Raw genomic sequence first — 25,144 nt, 5'->3', positions numbered from 1 at the left:
GATAACGCGTGTCCCGTTGTTTTGTAGTAGGTAAAACAGTTCTCTCCCAAGCTGCACACTATATTGGCGAAATATTGGCTAGATATCGGCAATACTGCTTCAACGCTGCACTCTTAAAAATGAACTTCACCGCATAGCACGCTCCTAGCCAATCATCGTCTCGAACGCTATCGTTGTCTGCCCTGATTTGTTGAAAACGGGAGGCGTACGCCTTTTCTGTGACACTGATGCCGGTCATAATTGTCACAGAATTGGCGTACGCCCCCCGTTTTCAACAAATCAGGGAAGATAACGATATCATTTGAGATGACGGTTGGCTAGGAGCGTGCCATGAGGCGAAGTTAATTTTTAGGAGTGTGGGCCAATATCCACGCAATGTTAGGCCAAGATGTTGTGCTGTTTCGATTGGCGTGTTACAGGGATCGGAACCGGAACTGAACCGAAATAGGTTTAAGCGGTTACCTGTTCGAGAAAAGGTTCAGACGTAATGTGCGTTGTGAGATATCGAAACTATTTACACAACGGATTGAGTCGCGTTGCACAAGAAATCCCAAGTTGAACGAAACAACACTGCAATCGCAAGTGCGCGAGGTATTTCCTCCTCGCCTCAGTTGTCTCGCGACGTAAACACCCAATTATTAATTATTTCCTCCTCGCGGCTATTGCTTTCGTTCAGTTGTGTTAGTTTTGAGATCGTCCTTTTTGCAGTTGTAGGCATTCCTTGTACGCGATTTTTGTCGTCCAGAAAACCCCAAGCTTTCATTTTCGGCTGTGAAAATAACGACCAGTTCCTCAGCAGGATGTATACCATGAGTGAAGGCCGGTTCGAACCGTTTTAAACGATATTTTGTGGAGCCGGACCCGAAGCGAACCAATAAGCATAAACCCGAACGCGAACCGAATCGGAAAACATAACGGTTTCGATCCCTGATTAAAACATGACCTTTTCTATGCCTCTAAAACTATACGCACGGAACTAAAACGCCGCACCACCGAGCGCTCACTTTCCGCTGACTTATCCACATGACAAAAGGGCGGCATCTGCTGTCAGCACAACATCGTTTTCATTGACAAAGAAAGGATTGGAATCCCTCTGTGCTGCGGTAGAAGTGTCGCCGTTGTGCGAATGAGCCTTTCGGCTGCTTTGTAATTACCCGTTGACGCAAATAAAGCGTATATTATGAATATGATATGCGAGCCCGAGATTAGGCACGCGTTGCATTAAGCCAGTCTTTCGCCAACGTCAGAGATCCTGATGGAAGGCAGATTTTGTATGCTCGAAGGTTGACGTCGTCGCAACACCCACGCGACAGACGCAGCACGACGGAAACAAACACTTTGACAGGAATGGGCCCTGGTGTGGGTTGATGGGATCGATCACGAGCAGCGTTTGAATGTTGAACCTTTGTTGGCAGAGGGCGTGGTAACAAGGAGGTATGAAATTGCACGGTGCTGTAGTATACCTGCGGGAGGAATAAGAAATGTCCGTATTAGTTTTAGTCCGTCCAACTCCAATAAGAAATGTTTCTAAACGTCAGCAACGCGTACTCTCAAACATGTCAACTCAACTGTTAGCAACAATTCACAACGTCGTCATGCTTGTAGACGAAAGCAAACAAGCAAACAAACTTTGAGTTAGGCAAACTTGTTACTGAACGGTGCGCCGCTGGATAGGAATGACAGATTGACGTTGAATGCGTTATCTGGAATACAATAGTATGCGGGAATACGGCACATTCTACGGAATAGAATGGAATACGGGAATAGAATAAGGTATAGGTTCCCTATAGAATACATTCTCGTAGAATACGTTCACGCTGTCCTGTGAAACTTGTACGCGCGGGTATTGTTGTTGACGAGATATTGTTTATGACAGAACACTGCACTCTAAAAACAGAACTTCACCGCATAGCACGTAGTGCACCAATCCTTGCCGCGACTCATGGGGTTATCGCTTTTGATTCGAGGAGAGAGGGAGGCGTACGCCTTTTTCTGTCAGTTACCGTATACCCAAATTGCCACAAAAAGACGTACGCCCCCTTCTCTCCTCGAATCGGAAGCGATAACCCTATCATTCATGGCAATGGTTGGCGCACAGCGTGCTTTGCAGTGAAGCTGTTTTTAAAGTGTATGATCGATTCTCTGCTCGTCGGAGTTTGCCAGTTAGGCAACTTCACCGCATAGCACGCCCTGCGCCAACCATTGCCACGAATGCTAGGGTTCTCACTTCTGCCTCGAAGATGGAGGGGGCGTACGCCTTTTTGTGTCAATTTGGATATATGATTGATACAAAAAAGCGTATGCCCCGCTCTCTCTTCGAATAAGATGCGATAACCCTATAATTCGTGGCAATATTGTTGGTGCATAGTGTGCTTTGCGGTGAAGTTCGGCTTTTAGAGAACCCTTGCATTGGGATAGGCTGTATATAGTATGACTCACATGTTCCCGCCGTGAAGAAGGATGATATTACGATGTTACGACAATCATTTCTGAGCAAACGGTTCGCCCCTTCGAGTCGAGTCACGGGTCACTGAGCCCCTTCTCGTTGGCGCCCATAATACCATTGCGCGAACCGCCTAAGCGAAGAATATTCACGAACTGTCGTCACCCATTGTCGCCAAAGGGACGGAGCAGTTGTTGCAACTGGTGGCTGAGATATCAGTGTGCATATATCGCATTGGCATACAAGGACGGGCAGACGCTCTGATGGTGAAAGTGGTATCGGAAAGACGACGAACTATCGTGAAACGGAAAATGTTTATGACAGAGATAGAGAGAGAGAGAGAAGGAATAAGGGATACGGAAAGAGCAAAGAAAAGGAAAAAGTGAAAAACAAGGAGACTCAGAAATGAGGAATGTTCTTGTAGCTTCCAGCTAGTCGAGCGTTGGGGACAGTTCAGAAAATTGTTCCCTTATGGCCGGCGAAAAGCCCGGAGAGTATGATTGGACAGTGAAAGCGGTGCGTGCCACAATTGACCATTTAAAAAAGTTCCACACTCTCAGAACAGAACCTCACCGCGTAGCATGTTGCGCGCAACCACGCCAACGTGCTATGCGGTGCCGTTCTGTTCAGATTGCGAATTCAGATGGTCGTTTTCGTGCAGCGTTCTGTAATGTACCGGTGTGGGTTCAGCCTAGAAAGGAACGAAGAGCGAACGGAAGGACCAATGAAACTCGATGCACGTTGGATTGAAGCGGCCCCGTGACTTGCACACTCGAGCCGATGCAATTTTTCCTGCAGGAAAACGACCAGTTGAACCAGTGCAGGGAGCAGCGCGCGCGCCGTTGCGGGGCGTGCCGGGAACTGCGGTGTAAAACGACAGTGTCGGCGCGTACAGGCTGGGACAAAAGTTTACGGAACACGAAAGCGACGCACTTTTTCTTCGGTGTGACGCCCTGCACTCTAAAAACAGATCTTCACCCGCATAGCACGCTGTGCTCTAACCATTGCCGCGAATCATATGGTTATCGCGTCTGGTTCGAAGAGACAGGTGGGCGTATACGCCTCTCAGTGACAATTTGGATATATGAAAATTGCCACAAAAAGGAGTACGCACCCCTCCCTCTTCGAATCAGAAGCGATAACCTTATCATTCTTGGCTTCTTTGCACTTCCCAGGCACAGCCAAGCTCTGTGTGTCGCCTAACGGTGCGCCCTTCCAAGCCTTCGAAACAGTGAACTCAGCCGCTTCCTCCAGCCGCTACACTCTTAAAAATGAACTTCACCACATAGCACGCCCCAAGCCAACCATCATCCCGAGTGACATCGTTCTCTCACATGATTTGTGGAAAACGGGAGGCGTACGCCTTTTTGTGACAATTAACATTTCTGCATAAGTGTCACAAAAAGGCGTACGCCTCCCGTTTTCAACAAATCAAGGAAGGGAACGATATCACCAGGGATGATGGTTGGCTAGTAGCGTGCTATGTGGTGAAGTTCATTTTTAAGAGTGTAGGGTGTCACTCCGAAGAAAAAGTACGTCGCTCGCGCGTTCCGTAAACTTTTGTCTCAACCTGTACACCAGGAATGCGACGACGACTGATACGATAGGAAAACTAAAGAATACACATGTTTTCCCCTACAACTCACAACCTGCACCGCGGCTGCCGGAGTGGCGCTGCGCGCTCTTCAAGAACCTGTTGTGAAGCTGTACAGAGCGTGCTGAATTGACAATGAGCTAGGCTTCAAAACATCGCATCGAGGTAAAACTTCCGCCTATGTTACAACTCCGTATACATGCCGTTCCACGCAGTGCCCACCTTTCACGGCCCTTCGTTAGAAGGCAGGCGATATACTGCCGCAACATAAGCCCGATTATAATAGGATACTGCATGTTCATGTACTTTGTCCTTTGTGGTGGTAATGTGAGACCTTGCGGAACAGAAGACAACCGAGCTTGTTACGAAATTTTCGAACATCGCGTTACCATATATTTGGGGTGATGCAGCTCTACACAGTCTTATAGTGAAAGTTATTCAGCGAAGATTTGCGGTCTTTCCCCGAAGTGCCTATCCAGTGACCAAACCTCATTAAGCGTGTTCGCAACCAATGCATGTTTATGTATACACCTGAACCGTCTAGCGTTGTTTTCGTTTCGATCACCGCCGGCTAACATCATAACCGTGCAATTTAGCAAATTGCGTGGGAGTATCTAGTACGGCCGAAATTGGAATACGCATCTCGCGTATGCAGCCCCAATCAAAAGTACTTAATTGAAAACTTGGAGCGCATTCGGAATAAATTATTCCACTTTATTTTGAGCATGATGGACGTCAAAACCAGTATCACCCGTCTATACAACGGCATCCATCTGCTAAAGAATAGAGGCTATAGTTAAACGTTTATCTATTTAAGCTGTAGCCAGTGTTTGGTTAAGCTGTATATTTGCTGGATGTTTCTTCGACGAACCCGTTCCTATAGAATCGAATGCTGCGTGCCTCATCATATCGCTTGTGCTCTTAATAAGGAGGGGGGGGATATATTTATTAAAAAAAAAGAAAGGAAAGGTCAGCCAGAGGGAGGTCGGCTTGCTATTAAAAAAACAAGGGAAATGGGGGAACAAAAGGAAAAGAGGAAAGGGGAAGACAAAGAAGAGAAGAAAAGAAAAAGATAAAGAAGAAAATATAAGGATTCTTAATAAGGATTACGTTGTTAGTCTATGCAAAGTTTAGTTTTTGTGCAGCCCTCGCCCCCACTCCTCTGATGTAAAGCCTTCTGATGTAAAGCTTTTTAGGCGCAAGAAACGAAACGAAATGAAACTTCATCATCACAGCTTTTCATTTCTTCAGTTTTCTTTTTCCTTTCATTCATTTCATTTCCGTTGTGGGAGTTGCAGAATTTGTCACGTGACGAATTCAATATATTCCGGGGTTTGTTTTTTTCGTTTTTTTTTCTATTATCAAACTCAAACGCAACTCGCATCGCTGAACAGTATTGTAAGCGGGATGTATTTTTATCGCTAGCGGAAATGAGCATAAGGTAAAGAATTGTTCGCTATATAGATTTCTAAACGAAATAGAAGTGCGCTCTCCGAGTTACAGCGGCGAGGATTCTGCGGAGTTTCATTTTGCGTCGAACCTGTGCTGCCCGCTGTGCAATATAAGGAACCCACGCGCGTTGAGGAAGAGGCAGATCAATATGTTTTCCCCACACGGTTCCGAGATGTGCGACAGATGTCCACAAAAGAAACAATCGGAGGTGCTGAAACAGCTAGTGGCGGATGAAATGCAGTGGAACGCTAATTAAATAGTTCAATGGCCACACACTAGTCTTGACAGACCTGCAAAGCCAACCGTATAGTGCTCCCGCCTTATTGAAAGAGCTCAGACACCTTACTGAAAGAGATCGGAAGTACAGCGTAAAATGAAGTGGATTGGTAGACTGTTATTGTACCTTCGAAAGATTACTGACACTCCAGAGTTTCTCCAGACCGCGCTGGCGCTTTGTTGTGATGGGTGAGCAGCCAAGCGTCTCCACAGTGTTCAACGGCCTGATTACACAATACAGTGATAGAACTGTGATACGCTGTCAGAAGAAATGCATTCCGCTGCAACACGGGTTCCTTTTAAAGTCATCTCGTCACTCTTTCACCGTTTGTTACTCATCTTTTTTTGTCATCTTTGTCTTTAATCTATCTCATCCTTCTTTCACCCTTCGTTAGTTTATCCTTTATTTCCTAATTAATTTCTTTACTTTTTATTGATTTTATTCTTCTTTCATTTATTTTCTTTCTTTGCGGAATAGCAAGCCGACGTCCCGTTTGGCTGACCTTTCCCCTGTTTTTTTTTTAAATTCCTTTTCATCCAATAAATATATCATCCCCCCCCCCCCGGGTTGCACAGAAAGCACGTGTAGTGGCTTTTGCGGCTCTAGAATTGAAATCGTGAAAATTTTGCAAAGGTTAGGACAAGAGATCCATCCCATATCGCTGAGTAGGCTGACAATTCACGCTTTTCGATTACTGTATACCTGAATAATCAGGTTGTTTGAGGTTTCTCTAGAGCGCAGTTTTGTTTAGCCGACCATTCAGTCAATACGCTTCGCATCGCGAACTCACTTCGATCTCCTGCTCAATATGTACAAGAGTCTAACCTGCAATGCACTTCAGTGACGTGTTGCTCGTACTCTTCCGTGTTAAGCGCGACGAGCCACCGTCCATCCGTGTTCTTCACCCAACCCGGTCGTATAGCGTGCGTGAGTGAGTCGCAGACCAGTGCTCCGCCGTCCGTAGATATTGGGGTCGCACTCCGTAGATGTCGCAGGTCTTTAAACAGCTTCTCCAATGGCCACTTTAAGTACCTCGTTACTTGGGTTACGGTTTCCCTGAAATTGCAGAGCCGCGTGCTGACGTTAAAGAAGCGATATACAGTACTCATCTACTCGTTCGGCTTGTTTCGGTTTTCGAGATCCTCTCCCATAAGACAGACCCGCTTCTTTCCACGGATGGGCGTCTTATATGGTAGCCGATGCAATTTGCACCGCGACCCAAGTCCAGACGAAACGTATCTATCTGATAGCTCCTGTGCCAATTGCGTCCTTCATGTTGTTCACGAAAGCTTTATTCTCCTTTTTCTTGCTCTGCCTTCTCTTCCACTCTTATGTTTTATTTTATTTTGTTTATTTATTCATTCGAGATACCCCCAAAGGTCAAGAGAGAAAACTAAATAGTTTTGACTAATTTTTACTAAATCATAAGCGGAAATTCAGAAGTTGCCCTTGAAGCTAGGTGGAGCAGCAGTGGTTCAGGTAGATGGATCAAATTTACGATCGTTAATTTCTTAGGCAACTTGAGGCCTTGTTTGTGATTGTCCCTTCTATGTTGTTCCAGCCTCAGAACATCAGTTCTCTCAGGATCAAATTTCTCCATATTTTTTTCCTTAGTTTCACTCACTCACTCTGTCTCTCTCTCTCTCTCTCTGTTGCTTGAGAAACATCAAATTCCTTACACTGCTTTCGCGGCTTTTCACATTCTATTGAAAGTTAGGAACATGGAGAGATTTCATTTCGTCACTCTGTTGGAGGTGGGGATATTATTCTTGAAGTGGCAACGAATGCATAGAGCTCTTTATGCGGGCAATACCATTAAAAACGTACATGGCCAGGTCTTTATGCGTTTCCTCGAACTTCTTGGAGCCTCTCAGCCGTTTCCGGCGCAGACGGCCGTCTGTTAAATTGTCTTCATCTACATAAAATGCTCCTGTGGATGTCTGCACTCCAACTAGCTTCTGAATGTTATTCTGTGTACTTTTTTTTTCAGAATTCAATAACGATTACCCACGAAGCGCCCTCCAGTTGTATAAAGGTCTTGAAAGTGGTACGCGTCTGCGTCACTCATTATGCCGTATTCTTATTTTGGTTGCATCGGCGTTCGGTGTACACGACGTAGTTACTCGAGTAGGCTCCACCATAGGGTCGCTGCTAGGCTCACATCGATATTGTACTGAAATTGATATATATATATATTTTAATATGGAGATTGTGGCTCCACAAGTGCGGCCATGGTTTCATTGGTGCTGTTCGCATTAGAAAACCCAAGTTGGTTACCTCCCCTTCCCCTTCCATTACGTCACGAGATTTATTCAGACTGATCTCTACAAAATTGTGTCTTGCTCACTGGTTCTTTTTTTTTTTTGTGTGTGTGAGGGCTCATTTATGTGTCCATATTTATGTTGCCCTTATTTATGTATCATGCGACCTCTAGTCAGGATTCCTGTGTCTGCGATTTCACAACGCTCGCTGTTCTCGCTATTCGAACAGCCCTTTTCTTAGTGTCAGTCGGTGTATTTTTTCCAGTCTGCAAGTATACAGGCGTATAGCGCCATACCCGACCTAATCGGGACTGACATGTCCATATTGTTCTTTTAGCTTCTAATCTAATCTAGGTTCGCTGTTCGCGTATACTTGATCGCAGCATACATGCAAGCAGAACAGCTTCCTTGCATATAAGCAAATTATCCGTGGTCGTTGCACGTATTCGCTCAGATGCGCACATGATAAGCGTACAGAAACAACAAATCAAATGACGTCGACACTCACACTGGGTAGTCTTCAGTGTAGGGGCAATAGTAGCCGTTGTGTTTTGCACACGGTGGGGGAGAGAAGGTCCCGGCTGGAGCTTCGAAGTCTTCCCCAGCGTGGCTGGCACCTTGCGATAAAGGGATCGATAGTATTGGAGGGCTTTGGTAAACGCTGTAAGACGCGGATTCGCTGACACCAGGGCGGGCGTCGTGCTGTTTGTCTTCCTCACGTTTCTCTTCGTTTGACTGCAGTTGACTCATCCATTGGTGAACCTAATCGGGAGGAGAGAAAAAAAAAGTTAGCACTGCTTGGTAATTCCAATAAGGCACCGTCACACTTTTCTCGTTTCTTTGCCCATCCGTTTCATCTGACTGCGTGGTCACACGAACGACAACCACACGGGATCTTCTAGTGGAAGAAAAAGTAACAAAAGACTGCTCCCGACCTTTTGGCTGACTCTCTGGCTGACCCGTTTGGCTGACCTTTCCTCTTTTTTTTTCTTTGTTAGAAAAAAAATCCCTCCCCTTACGTTGAGCATTCGCACGGCGCAAGTATATCGGGAGTGACGTATACTGCTCACGTAGCTGACGATACCATCGTCTGCTACGCAGTAATCGTCATCCTCTCGTATGCTACGTATTAGTGAGTTTAGTGCATTGTTACGCTATCGCGCTTGCGTATGTAAGGGACAGCGTTGATGGTTCTGCGCACTCTCATAACAGAAAGAGAGCTTCGGACAGTACGCAGAACACACCAACGCTATCTGTTACGTACGCTATCGCCTTTGCGTACGATGTACTCAAACTCTCTATTATATCTTGTGGTGGATGCACTCTTAGAAATGAACTTCACCGCACGCTCCCAGTCAATCATCGTTTCGAATGATACCGTTATCTTCCCTGATTTGTTGAAAACGCCCAGGCAGCCCAGTGTACTGAAAGTCCTGCCAATGTACTGTCCTGGAACAGCTGGTCGCACCGGCGCGACCTACGTTTCCATTTTTTTCTTTCTATTTTTATTCTATTCTATTCTATTCTATTCTATTCTGAAAGTCGAGGCCAGGCCCCAGGCCGTACACTCTAAAAACTGAACTTCACCGCATAGCACGTCCTGCGCCAACCATTGCGACGAGTGATAGGATTCTCGCCTCTGATTCGAGGAGAGAGGGAGGCGTACGCCTTTTTGTGTCAATTATCATATATCCAAATTGACACAAAAAGGCGTACGCCCCCCTCTGTCTTCGAATCAGGAGCGAAAACCCTACCATACGTGGCAATGGTTGGCGCCGAGCGTGCTATGCGATGAAGTTCGGTTTTTAGAGTGTATAGTCATGATATATTTATTGTTGTTGTTGAAATGTGGGTGGACGGGTAGGTGGAAGGCCTTGAACAGACCCGTGAAACTAAGGGACATTGATAAGACACATACCGTCCACACACATTGCACTCGACTATCAGTACATTAGGCTGCCTGGGCGGTAGGCGTACGCCTTTTCTGTGGTAATTATGTACAGCATAAGTGTCACAGAAAGGGCGTGCGCCTCCCGTTTTCAACAAGTCAGGGAAGATAACGATATCAATCGAGATAATGGTTGGATAGGAGCGTGCTATGCGGTGAAGTTCATCTCTAAGAGTGTGAGCTGCGGGGTGTTCCCTAGGTTAGGAGAACATGAAAAGACATGATGAAAAAATTGATGACGAAAAGACAGGACATAGCAACCGAATGCTATGACGTCATGGAGTTTGTTTGTTTGATTGCAAGTAAGAGAGAGAGAAAAAAAGAGGAGAAACTGAACTCGTCTCCCGACTTTTCCTGCTAGTCCTAATATAAATTCTCCCCCTCCCCCCACACACATACAATCCCCAAAAATTCTTCTCACGTGCTCAACTCGCAAGTACTTCATGGAGTATTATGTGGAGTGTTGCGCGTGGTAGTGCATTGTAAATGACCTATTCTTTCATCGTTGTTTTTGGAGTACCTCAAAACCCGCACACGCGAAATTGAAGTTCTTTTTTTTTTTTTTTTTTTTTTTTTTGCGGGTACACGTGGAAGGACATTCGTTCACAACGCATGCGTTGTCCTTCAGTTATCCTTCCGATAAGGACGAAACATGCCCCGAAGGAAAATGTTGACGGCGCGAGTAAGGAGCACAGGAAATAGAAAAGGGCATGGAGGGAAGGGGTCCCTATCATTATGCAGTGCAAACTTGGATGTGGGCCGAACACTTTGTGCAAAACGCACCGGAAGGACTGAAACCTCATCTTACATAACGATCTTGGGTGCGAGACGCCGCCATCTTCGTTTCTTTTTCCTTTTTTTGTGCTTGTCTAGCGCTCGCCGTGTCGCTTGCAGCATCTTCGCTTTGCAGTCCTTTTTTAAAGCATTCCCGATCGAATTTCTTCTCCATGTGTGGTTGCGCCCTCAGTTTTGAGCATAATTTCACCGCGTTTTGGTGCTCACTATACTCCGGTCCATATACGGTTCGTTTGTTCGTTATATGCTTCCGCGCTTTCGGTTTTAATCGAAAAACACCGAAAAACATACGCCGGATAAATTTTCTCTCATTCGGTGTTAATCGGAAAGCACCAAATCCTGAGGAACATTCCAGGAACGATGGAAGAAATAAATTGCTGCACATGCCCAGCAAGTTGTTGATGCAGGTCCGGAAACCATACCGAAATATGATGGACGTGAAGAATGTCCGTGTACTTTTTCATTTAGCCGTAAGACGCCACGGCAGCGAACAATGCCATCGATAAAAGAGATAGGGCGCAGACTAACTGACCTAACTACCTACTAACTACTACTACCAGACTAACTAACCTAACCTTGACCTTACATTTGTGTCTCATTATGGTCTATGCTGGCAATATGGTAACGATGCTAACAAACCCATCCTCCCATGTTCTAGTTCACATTCCAAGTTAGTTAAGTTTGGGATCATTTCAAGTCTTCTAAATGCTGCTTCTTCAAAAAGTTGTCTTCATTGTGTTTCGTCGAGTATCTGACGGCAGGTTAACAGACTTGTTTAAGCAGGTTATGACATGCAGTTGATTGCTTCCAGGGCTCTTATTCTCCTACGCAAGCTTCATCTTAGACCAGACACCACCAATGAAAATGCCAATTCATCTTCCGACAAATTAGTTGTCATACCGTATTATCATTCTATCTCCCATAACATTTTATCTGTTGCGAGGGATTTTGGGTTGAAAGTGTTTTTTTCTAATGCCTTCAGGTTGAGTAGATTGACTCCATTCAATGTCGTGCCAAAAGGTTGCACTGTAAAGCATAAGTCTGCGATTGTACCATGCACATGTGCTGTTGTTTATTCTATTCCCTTAAGTTGTGGTTTTTGTTATGTGGGGCAGACTGGACGTTGTTTTAATGACCGCCTTCGAGAACACCAGCTCAACTTAAAAAAGAGCCATATCTCCAGCGAGCTAGTTGAGCATCTCCGGCAATGCAGCAACTGTGAGCCCATTTTCAGCGAAACCGTGGTTGTGTCTAGGGAAAGGGATAAGTGGAAAAGACTTTTGAAAGAGACGGTGGCAATAACGCAACGTGGGAACAGTGTAAATAGGCCATCCTTTGTCCCTCCCCTCCGGGAGTTGTTAGGTATTTAGGAGGTTCGGTGTTATTAAATCATTACTGTGTCTGAGAACTCTTGTGCTTGTCTTCGTGTCCCGTGTCTCTCGGTTATTCCTTCATGAACAATGCCATGTTGAATGAACGTCGTGCAGGAATTACATTGTGATTTCTGTTCGCCGATAACTATCGGGTAAACCATGTACATGCAAGGAAAAACACCGAAAAACATACGCCGAATCCGCCCAAAAATAAAAACCGAATGACGCGGAACCCTATATATAGTCCTGCCGGCAACTTCCGGCGTCGCGTATAATGCCCTGTGTCGACGGGCTTGCTGAAACTCCGGCCTTATGAGATACTTGAAAGATTAAAATTTGCTTCTGGCAAAAGTGGAGCTATATTTATGGCACGCACTTGTACGAGAACAGACTTCAACCCAATTGATCGAAAACGCAAACATAGACATGCCCCAAGCACCATCAGTCGAGCTTGTCGTGCGGCGATCTGTCAACTGGGCTTCTATTAAGGGTCCACCTTCGATCGAACGCCTCTCTGCCGAGGTAACCGGATTCACTGAGCTCGTCTACGTTTGAAACTGAAATAATACCTCATTTACGAATGATATATTTGAAAGGAAATTATATTGAAATGACGCCTTTAACATTGTTTGAAAGTAATTTTTACAAGTAAATTCTCATACTGCGACAAGTCGAGTAAGCCCAAGACGAAGTTTTGATGTAATGTGTTTAATGTGATACAAATTCAATTGAAGGTTAAAATGTTAATGTCAATTGGCTTCATCTTTTGCCATTTTGGCAAACGCGTTTGAATCTTCGTTTAGAGGGCCGTCGTTGCCGGTAAAGGTTTGTCCAAAACCTTCCTGAAATGCTATTAAATGTTTGTTCAAACCGTTTTAACGCGCTGAGAAATCGTTCAATTAGTTTGCATCGTTACTGTGGTGGTTACACAATTCCATCGTACCACAAACTCAGTCTGGCAGTCACGTGGTTATGTCATGTGGCAGGCCACGTTGTCCCATAAAGCCACTGACGGACCTACACGGTGGTTTGCTCTACAAATTTGTCGCTTTCAAATGTTAATTTCAAAAGTTTAAAATTGTTCTGCAGACCAGAAGAAAAACTGCAGTCTACAGCAATATTCGCAGGAGCCTATGGCCCGTGCAGTAGACGCACCAGGTATACACGCACATATATCCATAGCATCCTCATCCATCAAATTATACAAGGGTCAGGAATAGATAAACCCATCAACACAGTCAGAAATCATGATAACCCACATTCAGAGTGTACGTAACTCTTTACCTTGTAACAGTCTGGCAGTTACGTGGTGGCGTCATATGACACGTCACGTATGTTGCGGCTACTATGTGCCCAATTGAATACTGCTATAGCAGGCAGACATTCAACCTGACTGCAATTATGGGCCCATGTCAGAACCTTGTGCAACACCGTCGAGGTCTTGTAATCTACATCGAGTTTCTGGTGTCTATGCCGGTTTGCTCCAGGCGCTTTCAGTGTCATACTCTGTGTCCCAATGAACATTTGCGCTTCTTTCGTTTTTTCTTGATCTTGCTTTTGTTCGGCGTAGCTCCGCCAACGGATGTACCTCGAAATAAAGTGATCGAAATCCCCGATGCAAAATACGCGACAGTAAATAACCGTTATGTGGTTCTAAAAGGCACTGTCACGCTCAGGAAACTGCCAACGGCGAACTTAGACTAACCTGGACATCCAAATGCAAACACCGAACTTTGCCCTGATAACCTTATAATAAACTTCTGCTCTATCGTTGTCCGCTATGCTAAGCCTAACGGCTGTTGAAATGTGACTGTCGTTCGCTACTCGCTCGACTTGGATAGACATCGAAAACCCGCCAGTTTGAGTGGTTAAATAACGATGTCGTGTTTTTTTAAAAACGACATATCATCTTATGAAGTTCTCCAGCATTCTCCTTGATATTCCTCGTTTCGAGAACGTGAATTTCGGGATCGGGGATTTCGCAACCGGTAATATCGAGGTCTACCCTAGCCAACAGAGGACCGCTCGTAAAGGTGGCGATGATGGTAGTGATGGTGGACCTGGTTGCCCTAGTCGGCCACTTTCAGGCGTGCAACGTCAGGATCGACTATTGATCATATTGAACGACTTGTACATTTAACTTCATTCTCGTATCTCTTATTTAATGGTACGCACATACCATTAGGCTATTTAGGCCATTTAGGCCATTAGGCATTAGGGCTAGGCTATACTGCTCTCCAGCTGTGAATCACCCCATGTTATACTCACGGTTTATCCGTTATTGTTGTTCGTATTATTGTTGCAAAAATTGCTAACTCGTCACCCCAAGTTGCTTGTTGTTGTTTTTTCGTTTGTTTGTTTGTAAGAAAAAAAGAGAGAGGAGAAATTGAACTCGTCCCCCGACGTGTTCTGTTACTCCTAATATAATTTCCCCGCCCCCCGAAATAACAGAAAAAAGAAAAAGAAATTCTGCTACTACACTACCTCTCAAGCGCTCTGCTGGCAAGTTCGATATTCACTATTTTCGAATTTTCTTCTTCTTCTTTTTCATTTTTATTTTTTCGTGTTTGGGTCCGTTTCAATATGAAGACATTGTGAAGTATGCAGACACTCCATGTGGCGGCGGACGCTTATCACGAGATAAAGTACCAACGTAACTGATGCTCGTTTCCAACAACAGTTATTGCTTAGAGGCACTTTAACATTAAATGCTTGCCAGAACAAGGCGCATGTCGAGCTTACGCCTTGTCTCCGAGTAATTCCATCGTAATGCAAGAGTAACTCGTCACCTACACTCTTAAAAATGAACTTCACCGCAAAGCACGCTCCTAGCCAACCATAATCTCTAATGATACCGTTATCTGCCGTGATTCGCTGAAAACGGGAGGCGTACGCCTTTTTTGTGACAATTATGAACAGCATAAGTGTCACAGAAAAGGCGTACGCCTCCCGTTTTCAACAAATCAGGGCAGATAACGAAATCATTCGAGATTATGGTCGGCTAGGAGCGTGCTATGCGGTGAAGTTCATCGTTAAGAGTGTACAAGTGACGGGAACTCATTTATTTCGTTTTGTAGTTCTTTCCTTCCCCCTTTGTTTTTGGCAGCGAGCAACGTGTTCAGTTCTCTCCGTTTTTTTATATATAAAATAAGTAACTGCATTTAGTTCCCCCCTTTTTTTTCTTCAGTAACGTGTACAAGTCTGTCTGTCATCTTTACTGGCTTACTTTATACTTACTTGATACAGCTGGAGGTTTTTTTCTTTCTCCTCCTCCAGCCGGTGTGAGATGAGTGGACCATGTGGCTCAACTGTTGACCGCCCAATGACGGACGCGTTTCCGTGCATGTTGTGGTTTTGTAGCCGCGACACTCCGGTCGATGCTTGTTCCGGGGACGGCATGCGTGTCTCTTTGATCATTCCCGGAGGTTCCACTACGACCGGACTCTGTGATGGTTTCGGGCGTATCCTCCTGCGTCTCTGCTTACCCGGACGCTTCTGCTTCGGCGCTGTTTCCTCGCTGGCACTTGGCCGACGTAATGTCGGCACACTTTGCGTGATCACCCGGTCGTTAGCGGCCGGTCTTGGCGTGTTCAGGAAAGGCGGAGGGAAGAGGGAAAAAGGGTTGTAGTACGATGGTGCCCCAAAGAGTTGCGACTCAACTTGATGATGCGTCCTAGTGGCGATGAGCAGGACTAACACCTGTACGGGAAAGCGGGAGTCATTAGGCGGCTTTAGCACACCGTTGGTAAGGCTATCGTGCCTATCGGGGCCAATCGCAGTCGTGTGTGACTCAGAATCTTATCCACTGATTGGTTCCGGTTGATAGGGTTCGACGCAAGCTACGTTATCAACGGTTTGCTAAAACTCTCTATTGAGTGACGAAAGATTAGAAGAAAACAAAAAAAAAAGTCAGGGGGCCCTCTCCTCTTGGGAGGTCCGCAAGGTTTCGGGAGTAGAATTTAGGCTGGTGGCCTTTAATTGGATGTAATTAATAGCAGGACTGTAATTAATTGTATGTAATTAATAGTATTAATTAGATTAGCTCAAGCTAGATTAGTTTAATTGATTTAAACCGAAAGGAAACCGCAACGTCAGAACCTTGCATGAAATTTCGTAATGGTGAGCCCGATCGAACCCTGTACGTCAGAAACTTTTCACTGGTGCCTCCCAACAGCTATTAAGTTACAGCCTTTTGAGCTGTGCACCCTAGTGCAGAAGTTAAACAGGAGTCATCTAAACGAGCGCTCCAGGGTGAATCTGTTGCTGTTTGAAGTAGACTGACTGGTAGACTAAAAGCGGGTAGGAGGTTTAAGGTTTAAGAAGTAGGCGACAGAAAGCAAAATATTGCTATACACACTTTTGAAGCTCTTATAGTCAGTAAAATTGTCAGCGCGAAAAAAGAAAAGAACAAAGAAAACAAAACAACGTGTCAATATTATGTAGCACCTGCGCAGGCATGATAAGCTGTAGAACAAATGGGTAAGACAGCAAAATGCAATCTACTGGAACGGCACACAGAACACGTCATGGGAAGCAAACTTGAACAGCAAACCTTACCATTTAGAAGTTTAAACCGAGACAGAGTGTCACCACGACGGCCTTATGAACTTATGGCCTTATATATGTGTTGGAATACCCAAATACCTCTGTAGCCATAATGGCATAGTGAAGCCTGTTCCCGAAATATCTATCATTCAAAACTCTCACTGTTTTTCTAACTATCTGTTATTTCAGTAGACTTCGTCACAGATAATTCTACGCTGTGCACTGAGCAGGATGGGTTCTTGAAGTCCCGGGCGATGTGAAAATTAAGACACATCGAATGTCAGTACCAGATCACGTACCGAAAGGCAACATTGAAGTAAAATAATACAAGCTGCATAAATATATATATAAGAACATGGTGGAGAATAACCTTTTAATCAATATGGTGAATGTGCACATTTTCCGATAATTGGGGGGGGGGATGTGTTTATTATAATAAAAAAAAAGAGGAAAAGATTAGCTTCCGCCGATAATTGGTATGGATATCATTTTCCCGGGGTTAAAAATCATTGCAAGTCAACTGTGTTTGCAGAGATGACATTGGTATGTGCGGGTAGATAATGCGGTCGTTATAAATCTCGTAAGCTGGAGTCTATCGTGCGCATTATTGCTATCAGCAATTATCTTTGTGGCATGACTCAGTGCCAAAATTTTGTGAAATGAGAAACGAAAAGGACAGCACAATAACGACGCGTCTTTTTTTTGTCACCACCGCCGAACGCTTTTGCGAAGTGAGCCGGACTGATTAGTAGGTCGTTTTGGGTTTGATGAGTAGTATACTAATAGCCAGAACCAGTTTTCTGTGAGCTTACTTACGAGGAAGCTAGTTTTGGATTTCATCGAACCATCGAAATGAACAGGTTACATGGCAGGGAAAGGCAGTATTTAAATACATTGTAATTAAAATAATACTGAAAATGTATTTAATGAAAATGTATGTTTTTATGTTTGATCTTTAAATGCAGAGTCGAAAAACGTATATATAACTTAAATACCAATTTTGGGTATTTATTATTGTAAATAATAAATCGTCGTCTCGAGTCGTCCAAAGCGAGGCGTTGGACAACCGTGTCGGAAAGCTGAGTTTTCTTCTTGACACCGGTTAAGCATAGTTCGCCCGGAACCTCAGTGTATGTCCAGGAAGGTTCTTTGCGAGGCATTGTAGGGGGTGTGGGAACCACAGGAGGGGCGGATATTGGCCGCAAAGCGGGAGTGTGTGCGACTCTGTACCCTGCACTGTTAAAACAGAACTTCACCACATAGCACGCTCCTAACCAACCATCATACCGAATGATATCATTCTGTGTCATGATTTGTTCAAAACAGGGGGGAGGCGCCTATCTGGGACAAGATAATCTGTCCCAGATAGGCGCCTCCTCTCATTTTCAACAAATCATTGCACAGAATGATATCATTCGGAATGATGGTTGGCTAGGAGCGTGCTATGTGGTGAAGTTCTGTTTTAACAGTGTGGAGAGGAGGGACAGTCTCGTGGAGTCGCGTGAGCTGCCTCAGGAGTTGTTAGATGGCCAGTTTTTCACTGCTGTTGCGGACAACGGTCGGGACTACGCGACTATACCCTGTTGTACGAGGCCTCTTCGTCAACCTAAAAGCTTCGTCAACCTCTTCGTCAAATTTAATATAAGCTTTCTTCATCGCTACCTTTGGAGAGGTGTTCTCATTTGCGAATCTGATTCTACGGCCGATACAGAAGGTGCAGTCTTCGAGAAACTCCTAATATTAAAACGGCCATGATGATCTAACAAATAAATTTTATTGTTCCTTGCTGATTTGTTGTTCTGATCATCGTTGTTTCTATAATTACAGATGACATCTTCCTCACTGTATTTATGGTAGTAGTTATGCTATTTAAATATTGTATTTATAGTTTGTATTTAAATACTCATAATGAAAGTATTTTGTATTATTAATACTTCAATACTAAAAAAAATGTATATATGCCCATCCCTGGTACAGCTCACGTCAGCCTTAATAATAACACTGGCAAAAATTATGGTCTCTTCGCGAGCGCTATTACAGAACCTTTGGGGCCATCAGGAAATCTTAATTGCACAAAATTATTACGTTAGTTAATTAACGCAGGGATTGTGTTCACTTAACATTCCCCGAGTGCCCCCAGGGTGTCTGTTATCGTGCTCGGAAAGGAGACCGATTTTTTTCCAGTGTTCTTATTAAGACTGGCGGGAGCTGTACATGGTACGTAGTACATGCGCTGCGTAACAGGCGAGGCAACAGAACTGTCGTCTGCTATTCCCGATCGACACAGAATGGATCAAGTTAAGGTATCAAATGAATGTCCCGCGCGTTCAATAACTGCCCGGGTCTATCAGACTGAGGGCAGCGATCAGAGAATGCGTGGGAATACTTCATCGTCGCATTCACTCCAATTGCAGACATGTCGAACGCTGACAAAGTCTGGGTCTCTTTCCCGCCGGTTTCACGTCGTGTCGCATTTCTTAAAGCGTGTCTGCTTCGTCTCTAGAGCATTTAGAAAATTGAAACTGTCATCCAGAATGCAGTCACAGTGTCAGAGCGTCCGCAGAGTGACAACCACTCCTGGGGTCGATAAAATGCGCCTAAAGACTTCGCGGCATGCGACGCGCGTACGACGGCGTCGTAAGCGGGATTCGCAAAGCTATCGTTGTGGAGAGGGTACCCCTTTTTCCCGAAGAAGGGAGAGTGGGTCACTTCCTGTCACGTGCAAGTCGGAGAGAAACAGCCAACGGGTGCGAGACTACGTATTCACTCTGGTAACGATGACGAAAAATCTCCAATCATAATAGTGGTCGTCCCGTTACAAGAAGTCGTCCGTCCCTTAATTGTGCTGCTACTACACGCGCTCTGGGTCTTTCGGTAGCCATAATGGACGCCCTGGCACCATGACGCCATGGCGAGGCGAGTTCGTACGCGTTTCGCCTTTCGCCTGTGATTGCACGGGGTTCTGTGTGTGTGTGGGGGGGGGGGGGGGCACCCATATTTGCAGCTTTTCTGGCTTTTTAAAACCTTTCTTGCGGACAATTTGGAGGTGTGCTACAAGATTTTTGGGGATGTCTTAGCTTGGAAACTCCCTGCGACCCGACTTTACGGAGCGCAAAATTGAAGCATTTGTGGAAGGTTATCGAGCAAAAAAGTACGCCGTTGACGCTACCGGGATGGTCCCGAAGGGTCTGTGGCAAAGTGCAATGCATTGTCGAAGGGATTGGTGCGTTGGCGCTCATTACGGAGTGTTTGTTTGCCGTCTCCAAATCCACCGCTGCGAAATACGCCACCATCTTTCGTCGGATGACCGTTCCGGGAGCTCTCGCAGGATTCCGCCGTAAGTTGCGAGGATTTTGCGACGCGCGCCCTCCGTGAATCTATAGACTTCGCCGAAGCTTCCTGGTATGACCGAGTTACGACATATTCCGCCGTGCGGGCTTTCTGTGAATCCGGGCCCTGATCTGCGTAAAAGGACGATATGTTCCGGGGATTCTCCGGAACCGTTGGAATAGCAGAAAATGTTTTCGGCGTGTAACGTTTACGAGGGTAATGCTGATGCTCGATATCTTTGTGTGTTGTTAGGATCATCGTACTCCCCATATGTACTGAAGCGTGCACCTTGCAGGTTTCGTATTTGTGTTCTGGCGGCTGTATGAATAACACGTCGTTTCCTCATCCCTGTATGCCATGCAGCATTTCATCCTTTCTCGTGCGAATAATGTCAAATCTCAAACGTGTGCGGTAAAACGAAAATACGAAAGCGAACGAACGTGATGCAATGTAACGGTTCTGAAATTTAATTGTTCTTCAATTCGAATGAAACTGTTCTGAAATTTAATTGTTCTGCAATTGTTCTGCAGCGTAATGGGGAGGTTGCTTTGTCATCAATTCAAATAAGCGGCCTTCGGCGTCAAGAACCGATAATAATAATAATAACAACAATAATTTATTTTTGATAAGGTGCCCATAAACAATCCGAAGATCTGGGAAATGGTGCACCGAATATTCAAAAATACAAAGATTAACATAAATACACATAAATACAAAGAAGCTACACATCAAGTACAGTAGACAAACCAGCAAATGTTAAAGTCAGTCGTGGGGAAAACGAAACCGGTGATGGTGATGTGATAAAAAAAAAAAAAAGAATTGGGATGTGAGTTTCGACGAAGTCGAACCGGCTGCCCCAGTACGCTTACACACAGAAAGTACAAACAGATGAGAGATTATGAACAGAGATGATGAAGAAGTTCAGCATGTAGCTCAAAGGTTTCGACGAAGTGAGTGTAAAATGTCGGAATCGCTGGGGACACACCACGGACACACACAGCACACATTCAGCGAGCCAGAGAATGTCCATAAACCCGATTGTATGTAGAACATCTTCAAGTGCCGTCAGCGCCTTGTCGGACAACGGAGGACCTAACAGTTTCGCGATGTCCAAGGCTCGGGAGTCCACAGGAGAGAGGCTCGTCTCTAAATACCCTTCGAGCATCAACGTTTTTCCGTCGGCACGACTGTGCCTGGTAGGGTAAGGCATAAGAGGATGAAACATGGCTCCAACCAAGGTTGGCTCAGACCAGAGGGTCCCGACGTTTCGGAGCCAAGTTGACTCCTCCTTCAGGGGTGACGATGGCCAGGGTGCAGCAGACTTTATACCCGACGATTCGTTGTTTTGGATTTCACGTGACGCAGTGCGTTGACGTATATGGTTGGTAAAGTCACCAAGGACCGGTTCAGGATTCCAGGGGCCGACTTGCGATGACTCAACTAGGAGCCTTCTCGCGAAATCACTCAAAGTCCATAAGCTGGGCACTGTGAAAATCGATGACGTAGTCCACTTGGCAGTGCTCAGCAAGCGCGCTGCGATCCAGGTCACACTTGCGAACGTCGTTTTTGTGTTGTTGTAGTCTTTGGTTGAAGTTCTTTGTTTCCCCAATGTACGATGCCTGGCACTCAGAACACGGAATTATGTAGATAAGACCTTGTGCTTTCTCTTTAGGGGGCGATCTTTCGGCCGCGGTATCAGGTGTCCGAGCGTTGACGCAGGTTTGTGGGCCACGCTTGTCCCTTCCTTGGCGTGCACATGTGCCAAGGCTTCGCTGATGCGTCTCACGTAGAGGATAGTAATGCGCTTGCAACACTGGCGACGCGAGACTCTTTCATTTGAGATTTTCGCGAGAAGGCCCGTAGTTTAGTCATGGCATATCCAGTCGACCCCTGGAAACCTGAACCGGTCCTTGGGGACTTTACCAAGCATATACGTCAACGCACTACGTCACGTGAGCTCCAAAACAATGAACCCTCGGGTATCAAGCCTGCTGCACCCTGGCCACCGTCACCCCTGAAGAAGGAGCCAAGTTAGCTCCGAAACGTCGGGACCCTCTGTTCTGAGCTAACCTTGGTTGGAGCCACGTTCATCTTCTTATCATCGTCGTCAGTTTATCTGCTGTTGTTGCACATCCATCATACTATAGATATTGCGATACCGTGCGCGTTTCCTGTCATTCCCGTGGAACATTCTAGTGGAAGAAAACACACACAAACAACCAAACAAGCAATCAGAAGAAAAAAAAAACAGTGCATGCTCACCAAGTTTCGCCGCGTATTATATTGAGCTTTCGCACCGTGCAGGAATATCGACTTTACGGTGGAATGCGTCTCTTCTCGTCCGCTACCACGCTTGGACAGGCTGAATGGTCTATGGTCGAGGAGTTCAAGTTGGCGTAGAAGTACCCGGCGTTCACACGCGAACTAGGGAAATTTGCCAAGTAAAGGTCACTTTTTTACCCCAGCATTGTGAAGAGCGTGGGGAATTTACTCAAATTCAGGATAATTGAACAGGGATATTGAGGAGCTATCCCATCGGGGAAAAAAAATAGCCGAATATCATGCTTTTCGGGGCACGAAGAGCATACTTGGCCCATGGAGCTCGCCTGCGCATCAGTGCCGGGCTCTTCGCTCCCTTTTTGTTTTCATGCAAGCCACTGGACTCCTCGAAGAGCTCTATAACTCCGACCTGTCGTCGCTTCACTCTCACCATAATTCATCCTCTCATATTAACCACTGTGAAGTGGGGTAGGGTCCTGTGGCTACCACGGGGAAGCATCCCATGGCATCATCGCTTCTTCATTTATTGTTGTTCTTGTTCTTGTTCCCTAGTTCGGTTCGCAAAAATTTACATAATAAAACTTAGGTTACATGATATTCACATCAGGAGGTGGCAAAAACCTAGTAAGAAGAAATGCCGTTGACCGCATGATTCTAGGTGGCGTAGTTTTCTGGGACACCCTGTATACCAAAGCGTCTGCTAAAAGTAATGACGTTTTTCGGATCTTCCGCTGATGTATTCTGGGGACAGGGGTGGTTTTTAGTCATCCACAGTAATAATTGTGTTCTGGTCTGGGGCATTCCAATCTAGTTTTCCCAAGATGCTGTGTCAGTTTTTTCTTCTCACTTTCAAACATACGTATTCATGGGGATTAAATAAACAAAAAGGATAAACGCTGAAGAGAGAGAGAGATATATTCTGCAATACTTTGTGTGGCCATATGGATCGGAAGCCTCACGATTTTGTAGGAGTTTTAATGTAAGTGGAGGACTGTTCTTGGCTGTAGCCCGCGTGGTTCTCATACGTCTGCAGGTAACGTCTTTGTCATGTGTCGTGGACGATGAGGTTGGTTGGGTTTCGGGTTGCAAATAATACTTTAGGGGAGGGCCGCTTGAAACCAAAAGTCAGTAAGACATCGTTCTTCCCTTTTCACTCGTACTACCGCATATTCGTTGCCCAGGAAGCCGAAAGTCGTTATCCCGAAATCCCGGGATTTCGGGATACGAAATTATGCCGAAATCCCGGGATCCCAACCTTACACTTAACTCTGGCATGGCGCAGTGCGACTTTTTGTGTTCCCCAAAATCAAAAGTCGCCTGAAGGGACACCACTTTGGCACTATTGAAAACGTCTCTCGTCTTAAAGAAATCTAGTTCCTCAGAATTCAAAATATTACTTCACGCTGTCTCCCTACGCCAGATAATTTAATCCATTATGCTCACTCTGCTTCCGCATGGTGGCGCCGCAGTATTTCTCCTGCCGACTGTAGTCAGCATCGAGGTAAACTAGCACTTCAAACGAGGGCAGACAGGGGAGAGGACAGATACTGTGCTAGACTTCGAACAAACAGAAAATTTATTATTTATTTTATAAATTTAGTTATTAAATTTATTACTATACTCAGATGCGCCGAGGGCTCTATAGGCAGCCTCTCACACGAAAACTTCCTCTACTACTACGAAGAATGACAGCTTTGCTGGAATAACAGTGCTCAATCCCCAGGAACTCACTTTGAAGATGATTCAGTCTAATTGTAGTTTTTTTTTCTTCTAAATAAAAGTATTTTTAATGATTATCATTGCTTTTGGGACAGACCTCGTACGTATCACATAACCAAAACATATGTGTCATACCCCCTGTCCCTCACCCCTTCCTGCTGTCCTCTCTCCATCTGTCCACATCTGTACGCCGCTCATAGCTACAGTTGCTTCGCGGCGCTAACAAGGAGTAAAAAAAAATATCAAAACATGTTTCAAACGCATATGTAACACAATATCGAAACATAATATATAACCCGATTGGGGTTTCTCTTCGGTTGATGTCCCGCTTACTAGCAGCTCGTCGGAGCTCGATGCCTTTCGCACGAGACCGCTTTATATCATCCTGCAGCTGGATAAGTGCACAATTTAGCCACGTGTGCTTTTTTATGCCCTTGTGTTGTTCCTGCGATCGAACATATAGGTCTCAGCCTGACTCGCCCACGGAAGTTATCTAGCCGAGTTTCTTTTTTTTATCCTTGCGCCGGAAGTTTTCGAGGAGAGACCTATTCTCGCAGAGAAGATGTCGTTCTTTTCGTTGTGTACGGGAAAGCGCAAGTGTTCACGATGGCGCGCTAGGCGTTGTTACGAAGCTCTATGATCCTATACATTCTCGCGACGAAGTAGCCAGTTTGAGCCCTGTGGGAGTGCTCCCATTCAAAGCTCATCTGCTTGTGCGGGGTCCCACACGAAGTCCTCGAAAGTGGATGCCATTCCGTTTTTTTTTTGTGGAATGCAATGGACAGAAAAAAAAAGAAGAAACGCTTGTTTTTCCTTCCCATATAGCTGCTGTTCTTACGCAGCTCGAGCTGAAACTGCATTCCACTATCGATCCCGAAAACATATGGCGAATTCCGCTGGTCGTTTTAGTGTAGCTTAGTGCAGCGTGCTGGTGTATAGTCCATGATATAGGCAAGCCTGAGCAATGGGCAAGGCACGTAAACACGTGCTGGTGTAGGCTCGGTGTAGCAAAATCGTGTCTGTGCCACCTGCCACCGGTTCGCCCAGCCGAACATGACAGGCGGTGCGAGTGTCCACAGTTCATCGTCGAACACCTGCAGAGACTCGGACGATTCCGCGGCAGCCAT

General features: G+C 45.4%; 1 protein-coding gene and 1 long non-coding RNA gene across 2 annotated transcripts in view; one reads left to right on the top strand and one right to left on the bottom strand.

The window, feature by feature from the left end:
- The window catches only part of LOC135368811 (uncharacterized), a 342,797-nt gene that overhangs the window by 289,932 nt on the left and 27,721 nt on the right, over nt 1–25,144 (top strand). The window lies entirely within an intron of this gene.
- On the bottom strand, nt 318–25,144 carry LOC135369096 (uncharacterized). Its single transcript, XM_064602759.1, has 5 exons — nt 25,046–25,144; nt 15,381–15,842; nt 8,536–8,789; nt 6,592–6,822; nt 318–1,463 (listed from the first exon to the last, which is right to left on the bottom strand). The coding sequence occupies exons 1-5, from the start codon at nt 25,142–25,144 to the stop codon at nt 1,244–1,246; spliced, it is 1,266 nt and encodes a 421-aa protein (XP_064458829.1). The 3' UTR covers nt 318–1,243.

This window comes from Ornithodoros turicata, chromosome 9 (genome assembly GCF_037126465.1).
Source record: "Ornithodoros turicata isolate Travis chromosome 9, ASM3712646v1, whole genome shotgun sequence".
Classification (NCBI taxonomy): domain Eukaryota; kingdom Metazoa; phylum Arthropoda; class Arachnida; order Ixodida; family Argasidae; genus Ornithodoros; species Ornithodoros turicata.
This window is presented reverse-complemented; position numbering and strand designations above follow the sequence as displayed.

Coding starts and splice junctions, on each gene's coding strand:
- LOC135369096 (XM_064602759.1), bottom strand. CDS start 25,144: ATGGCTGCCGCGGAATCGTCCGAGTCTCTGCAGGTGTTCGACGATGAA. Junction 15,843..25,045: donor GCTGGGCGAACCGGTGGCAG/GTGGCACAGACA, acceptor TTTCCCGTACAG/GTGTTAGTCCTGCTCATCGC. Junction 6,823..8,535: donor TACACTGAAGACTACCCAGT/GTGAGTGTCGAC, acceptor CTGCAATTTCAG/GGAAACCGTAACCCAAGTAA.